The 7,494-nt window shown below is 36.9% G+C and overlaps 1 protein-coding gene across 1 annotated transcript; it reads left to right on the plus strand.

Moving 5' to 3' along the window:
- Positions 1-2,733: 2,733 nt before the first annotated feature.
- Positions 2,734-4,163, plus strand: LOC102217901 (gastrotropin). The gene is made up of 4 exons (XM_005795325.2): positions 2,734-2,976; positions 3,074-3,234; positions 3,317-3,406; positions 3,533-4,163. Exons 1-4 carry the CDS (start codon positions 2,910-2,912, stop codon positions 3,590-3,592), a joined length of 378 nt encoding a protein of 125 aa, XP_005795382.1. The 5' UTR covers positions 2,734-2,909; the 3' UTR covers positions 3,593-4,163.
- Positions 4,164-7,494: the final 3,331 nt, after the last annotated feature.

Below are 7,494 nucleotides of genomic sequence, written 5' to 3' on the forward strand. Positions count from 1 at the left end.
TCTGTAGTCAAATACAAAAAGCTAGAAAAGGGATAAAATACAAATTCTCTTCGAAAGAGACATTTTTGTTGACTTGTAGGAAACTGGTCAAACGATACACTAAAAGACTTGAAGCTGTACTGCAGCAGAAAATGGCTCTTGAAATAATTCTTTTATAAACCTTTATTAAAATACAGATCCCTTTCTTTCCACTTAAACCTCATCAGTCTCACAAACATGATTTTAAATGTATTCTGTACTGCAAACAGGAAGTCACAGGAGAGATATCAATGCTGCTTCTGTTTCTGAAGTTCCTGTCAAAGGTCAGGATGCAGAACTCTGAAGCAACAGAGCGAATCAACAGCTAAAGATGCAACTCAGGGAGGAACATGGTTGTATTTAACACACCAGAGGCACAAAAATAGTACAAAGGGTGATTTGTAATGTAGCTAGAAATTTTTTTTACAATATACAGGATAAACTTCCATTAAATAACTGGTTCAATTTTCCATTAACCACAAACATTTCCAAATAAGTTGAGGATTACATTAATTCAAAAATGTCCACAAGCAGTAATAGTCCAGTTCTGTTTTACTAATCCAAGAATCAAAAGACTGAATCAGTCTTTAGCAGGTTCAGATCAGTATTTCTACATTCCAGACCTCACGCCCCCATGCTTTGCATGTTCTAGGTGTTTCCCCTCTGCCACACACCTGGATTTAATCTGTGGGTGATTAACAGCCTTCTGCAGTACTTGACCGCTGCAGAAGGTTGTTAATTAGCTGTTCTGGAATAGAAGCACATCATAATATAAAATTAAAGACAAGCGACTTGAAATGATTTAAAGCCCACCTGCAGCAGCTAGCCCTAAACATCCTTATCCACCACATGCTCTCCCAGACCAAACGGCAAGCCCAGCCCTACTTTTAAACACTCAAATCCCATAAAATCTTGAAGGACTTAATATTTGGGCCTAGAGTGGTGGACAGAACAAAAAAAATGCAAAGGGACCATGACCTCAATTATTAAAAATACCTTGGTTGCCCCAAAATAACCTGGGTTACAATAGGCACAAAACAATGCAGTTATTGTTCAATAAACACCGTTGAGATAAAAGTAATATTATCAAACTTACCACAAAAATACGCAGAGTAGAATTCAAACCTGAAGCCGGTTGCAAACAAGCCAGCAGCTAAGTGGCTGTGTATTTGGACAAACCACTAGTGTAAAAATGTGGAGGCGGACTGTTCCACTCCTTGTATTGACTTGCAGATGTTTTTGTGTCAACACAAACGCAAACAGTCAGTAATAATATTTACAGACAAGAAAAAGTACAGAAATGAGTCATACCCCACTGTTCTCCATATAATGCTTAATTTAAAACGCGATAAACCCCCGGGAGGGCATGGGGAGGGGTAGGAAAGAAGTGTGACAAACAGCTTACTTGGATTCAAACTTGATTACCAGTTTTTTTCACAATCCTGGTCCTCAAGTCTTCTTCTTCTTCTGTTGCGTTTTATGGCAGTTTACACAATTTGCGCATTACCGCCATCAACTGGACGGAGATGTAACTTCAGAAATTTATTTTTTACTATACGTCTTCAAATAAAAAATAAAAAAAATTACTAAATTATATTCATACTTATACACTCACACACACATACATACTAAATCCTTTCAGCTAATTTTGTATCTGGTCCTCAAGTCAAATTGACCTGCATGTTTTCAGATGATCGCAATTCAGCAAAACCCTGTTTATCAGCCATCAATTGAAATCATGTGTGCTGAATTAGGGGAATGCCTGAAACTTGCAGGGCAGTGAGGACCAGTGTTGAACAACACTGGATTAAACATTGATATTTCAATTAGAATTCAACCACAAAACAACATTGATTCAATTACATCATTTTAAAATGGGTTAATGGACTAGAATTGGATGATTGTTTGATGGTTTATCCACCACCAATGATCGATCTTAACCATAACTTCAACCTTTTCGATCATAATTCAATATTGAATTAATAAGCCAACAGTGAAGTGGCTGTGTGGTTGGGACATACCACTCATGTAAATAGGGGGATGGACCGATTCACTCCTTTTCATGACTAATAGATGTTTTTGTGTCAACACATTACAAACAGTCAGTGACAGGTTTTATGGACAAGTAAGACAATGCACAAAAAGGAATCACAACCCACTATCCTCATCGGTGCTTAATATAGTGCTTAATTTAAAACATGATAAACCGCCACTCAAAAATAAAATGCTGTCACCTACCACTCAAAGTGGGGGAGATGCGGAGAAGGGGTGGAACAAACAGCATATATTGATTGAACATTTATCAATTAGAATTCAACCACAAAACAACATTGATTCAATTACATCTCATCAACATTGATTACTTGGCTAGAATTGGATGATTGATTGATGGTTAATTCTCTACCTCAACGAAAAATCTACCTTTTTGATCAGAATTCAATGTTGAACTATCATTGCTTGCTATCTGGGATCTAATAAGCAAATCTTTATCAAACAAACATTCTCTGATAACCAATGTTAGTAGAGTATATTTGACTTAAAGTGAGACTTAAAGTGGCCTAAAAGTCTCAGTTACAGGGGTTCCTCCCATTCTTTCTCACATGCCAAATGACCACAGCAGTTCCTCTCTGCCACTTTCACAACTCCAAGCAGGCTTCAACTTGCTCCCCAGATCTCCATCATAAAATGGTTGAACAACCGGATTCTAACCGAAGCAATGACGCCCCTTCACTTAACACAGCAAGAACACTTATCGCTTGCAAAAATAACTAATATTTTTCATGTGACTCCCAAAGCGTCACAGGAGAGGAAGAGGCAGGCTGAAAAAGGTCTGCCCCTCCTTTGTTGACTCATAAATTCTTTCTGCGGCTCCACTGTTCTCAGTCAACAACATGGCATTTGCAGGGAAATACCAGCTTGAGACTCAGGCGAACTATGAAGAGTTTTTGGAAGCAATTGGTATTAAGATGTCTTCATTTGGACGTTGATTCAGTGAGCAATGATTTATTCAAACATTGAATTATTTTTCATTGGACAATGGATTTTTCCACCACAGGGCTTCAGACGGCTAAGACAGAACACAAAGTGGTGACCGAGGTGGTTCAGGATGGCGACAACTTCACCTGGACACAAAGCATCCCTGGCTGGAGCTGGACCACCAGTTTCACAGTGGATCGGGCGTGTGAGATGGAGTCGATGAAAGGTGTCAAATTTACGGTAAGTCTCTTTCGTTAGACTGAAAATTTTTAAAGAATTGATTGGTTTTTTTTTTAGATATTTTGATCTTTGTGACCTACAGGGCACTGCAAAAATTAATGATGGGAAGCTGTCTCTGAAGTTTCCAGAGTATTTCTTCACCGCAGAGATTGTTAATGATAAACTAGAAATGGTGAGAGGAGGCTTTGAAACTCTGAAAGTGATTTAAACCCTCAGTCAGCTGAATATGAGTTATAGCTTGTCATAAAATAACCCCAGACTCTCTTTTTTTCTGTATTCCACCATGTGCACGGTTCAGACTTGTGTAACTCCGGGAGAAAACAGTGTGACTTTTAAGAGAGTGAGTGGGAGGATCTAGCTATGCGGGACCCAACATGTCTCCTTGGGAAGACGAATGACAGACAACGGTTGCTCCGGCCTCTCAAAGCAAGAGAAAAGAAGTTACGACATTAAACCAAGCCACAAGCATACTGTCAGCGTCACTCAAATGAGTCGGTCATGAGTTTTGAGGTTTGATTTTGCAGAACTGATGAAATTACAGGGAAATTACATTGTGTGAATTTTTCAACTTTAACAGGACATACATTGAAACTAAGGAAAATCCTTAACATGTTAATTATCAATTTTCCCCAAACTAATCCTTAATTCTAACATCATTTTAATGTTTTAGCATGATGCTAATGTTTCTGTTGTACACCTATGTATTTTACCTATACATGTCTGACAAACTGCAAAGAGTGTTCTTCAGGAGAACATCTCAAATGATCTCTTTCCATTTGTCAGAAGGATGTAGCAGAATCGGATCACAGCACCAATTATGTATCCAATAATTGAACAGTTTGACACTCAGATTTGAAATACTGTTGTGCAAAGTTTTTATTGATGGTGATGTGTCACTTCATTAAAAATAAAGGAAATTAAAGAATTATCAAAGGAAAAAACTGTCATTTATTCATTCATACAAAAGCAGCCAAGCAAATTGACTTACTTTGTTTATGTTCAGCAATGGAAATAACACGTCCTGTTGTGTGCATGCTGCCAACACTGAAAGAAAATAATGCTGCACACTGTGGGTTCCAACTCAGACAAGACAGTGTCTGATTCGCGGCTTGTGATTTCTTTAAGTGCTACTCTTAACATTTAAACGTGTTAAAATATCTTTATAAAAAACAATAACTTTGAAATAATTTAAATATAAAGCAACTTATAAAATAGGACTTGAAATATGTTTTGGGAAAATTAACAAATAGAAAATGCCAGTATAGGAAGGTAAAATTTGAAGACACGTATAGAAGAAGCACAGCTGACATTAACATTGTGTTGGTTCCATTATGTGGGAAGTGAAGAGAAAACATTCTGACTCCTTCATCCTATTGAATGGATCTTGGGGTATAAATAATAATAATGATAATTAAAAGTGTTTTTTGTCAATCTGCTGTGGGGGTAGATAAAGGTCTAATGACCTTAAAGTAACTCATTTTCTTTTTTAGAAAAAGTCAAGTCAAACTTAAAGCACAATAGATGTACTTCATCTTGGTTGCCACTGAGAGGCGCCCTTCTCCCTCTTACAAAAACGTTTGCTTTTCAAATAAAACAGGGAGTTCTAAACAAAACATACCGTAGACTAGAGCAACGAACTAGACGTGAGTCAGGATATGAAAACAGAGAATCCGACGCTGATTCACGCTGAACAGTGAAAAATCAAAGGCTTATATGAGGGCGGATGAGGTGAAACACATGAGGCGTCGCAGCAGGTAATGGCATGATGAGTGAAGTTGATAAACGTCAATACAGAGAAGCAAACTAATAATAGGAGAGAAACTAAAGAGGACATGACAATAAACCAAGAAACGACAATACTAATCAAAGGAAACTAAATGAAAATGCACTAAGAACAAAATGCAAAAATTAACTAAGAAACTAAATTAAATACAGAGGAATAAACTGGTATGACAAGACCTTTCGAGCAATAATTAATACAGGTGACTGTATATGTTTGGCAAGAACAAACAGACACTATTTTCAGATAAAAGGTAAAACTCTTCACTGTTCATAGATCTGTGTCTTTTGATCCGTCTTTAAATAAGTTTATTCATAAATTGCTAATATAAAAATCTACAAGAAAGTTTTGTAAAATACATTTTTCTTTATCTTTGATTTTTTTTTTTTTTTTTGCAAATATAAGTCAACAGATGTTAATTAAATGTTCAGCTTGGATTTAATTTAAATGTAAATCACGAACTTCTTGTCGTTTTGATGTTTCTGAAGTAAATAAACTTTATTTACTGATCAGAATCCAGAGTTGTGCAGATCATTGAGATCTGTGATCTCTACTGAAACAGAGACACTCGGCCTTCAGTGAAACCACCAGTCAGATCCACTTTTCTGTTGAAAAATCTTCTAGTTTCAACCATATTTATTATCTTCCCTTATGGTTCATAGTTAAGTCTCCTACTTAACTATGAACCTTTTACTTTAAAAAGATTACAAAATAAAAACAGAATTTTATTCCACTTTTCAATTTTCTCTAATTTGTTTAAAAGAAAAATCAACTTAAAATAGCAGTAAAGCTGTACTGATAATATGCAGTGGCTGCATAAAACAACATAGTGATCAAATTGTGTCTTAACATGCAAGACAACAGCACAGTGTGGCTACACCAGCTAGAAATTTCTGTCATTTGTCGGCTGTTATCCTGGATTATGTCACAGCGTCATGGCAACACAGTGCTTCCCATACATGGACGGGAAAAAAAAAAGTCTCTCAGTCCGTTGAACAATACAGAATATAAGCAAGCAAAGATCTTATTTATTATATTTTTATACTATTGTAAGCCACAAATAGTGTTAAAATATAATTTTTTTGTGTGCAACTAATGTCACATATTTTCTACATTACTAAAACAATAACTATGGTTGGGTTTAATTCTCTTTCATGCCCAGTCTTTAGTGTAAGACAGTTCAGGACGCCCCCTTGTGGATTTAAACAATCCCTTCACTCCTTTCAGAGCCTGAGATTTATTGCTGGTGTGTTTTTCAGAGAAGAAAACATTTAAAACCCATTACGGTACTTTACAGCAGTAAACTGTCATGTAACAGAACCATGTTTTCTGATTGCTGGTTCAATACAAACACAAGTTTCAGACAAAATGGGAAGATTTATGAATTAAAAGCTCCCGTTCCATCAATTTTCCGCAGGTAAATCTGTAAATGTAACAATCAAAAGCCAAATAAAAATCTCATATGGTATTTTAAAACTCAAAATACACGTTTCACTTTACGCTGACCCAGAAGAAGAACTGTTGAATATAGTCATTTCCGACTATGAGCTCTCATTCATTTTGCAATTTTTTTCTGTTGGATAATAAATTAAGGAACAAAAAAAAAAAAAAATCTGAAAAGCTGCTTTGGAGTCGAAAGAGTCGACTCTTTTTAGTGGTCCGAGGAAAAAGAGTCGGTTCTCTAAAAAGAGCCAGAATTCCCACGCTGCCGTGAGCCCTTCCCACTTCCACGAGCTCAGACAGGTGGACAAAGTAACACATCACTGACATCACTGTTCAAGAGACTTCAAGGAAGGTGGTTTGAAAAGACAAAGGCCTACAGTGGACAATAAGCCATTGGCAGAAATAAATTGGGGAAAATCCATGAAAAGTGAACGAACGAACGAACTAGCTGCAGCAAAAGTATTGACAGTTTTATGATATCTGCAGAAAGGGATGCAACCACTGATCCTGCAGCATAACTAAACCTGTCTTTTATCCCTGATCTGAAAAACAATATCTGTAATCATTTTCAGTATAAAAAAAATTGATAAATTGAGTCATTTATACTTGGTTATAAACAAATACTTATCATGAGAACCCCACCCCCACATACTCACACTGGACTGTGTGTTTCCCATGATTTCATTCTGTGTCCAGTGTCGAGATGAAGGCAGTGAGGCCAGCATTGTATCAAAGCATAATGTCTCATGTGTAACAGAGTCTCCCATCACTGAGTGGGCCAAACACTTTGCAACACAGAAAGCTCTGACTGGACTGTGGAGGCGAGGTCCAGACCAAGCAGATCAGAGGCTAAATGATAGCTCTGTTAGACATCTGGTGAGTGTTACAGCTCATAATCTTAACATTTCACCCTTCAGTGTAAAAAGAATGGGTTCAAAAGATTTGGTTCGGATTTTGGGGGGGGGGGAAGTGCATAAATGCGTATCACAACATTAGAGTGTTATAAATGCGTCAAATGTCAGAAGTTGCTTACCAGT

The sequence above is a fragment of the Xiphophorus maculatus genome, chromosome 23 (genome assembly GCF_002775205.1).
Source record: "Xiphophorus maculatus strain JP 163 A chromosome 23, X_maculatus-5.0-male, whole genome shotgun sequence".
Classification (NCBI taxonomy): Eukaryota; Metazoa; Chordata; class Actinopteri; order Cyprinodontiformes; family Poeciliidae; genus Xiphophorus; species Xiphophorus maculatus.

Coding starts and splice junctions, on each gene's coding strand:
- LOC102217901 (XM_005795325.2), top strand. CDS start 2,910: ATGGCATTTGCAGGGAAATACCAGCTTGAGACTCAGGCGAACTATGAA. Junction 2,977..3,073: donor AGAGTTTTTGGAAGCAATTG/GTATTAAGATGT, acceptor TTTCCACCACAG/GGCTTCAGACGGCTAAGACA. Junction 3,235..3,316: donor TGAAAGGTGTCAAATTTACG/GTAAGTCTCTTT, acceptor TGTGACCTACAG/GGCACTGCAAAAATTAATGA.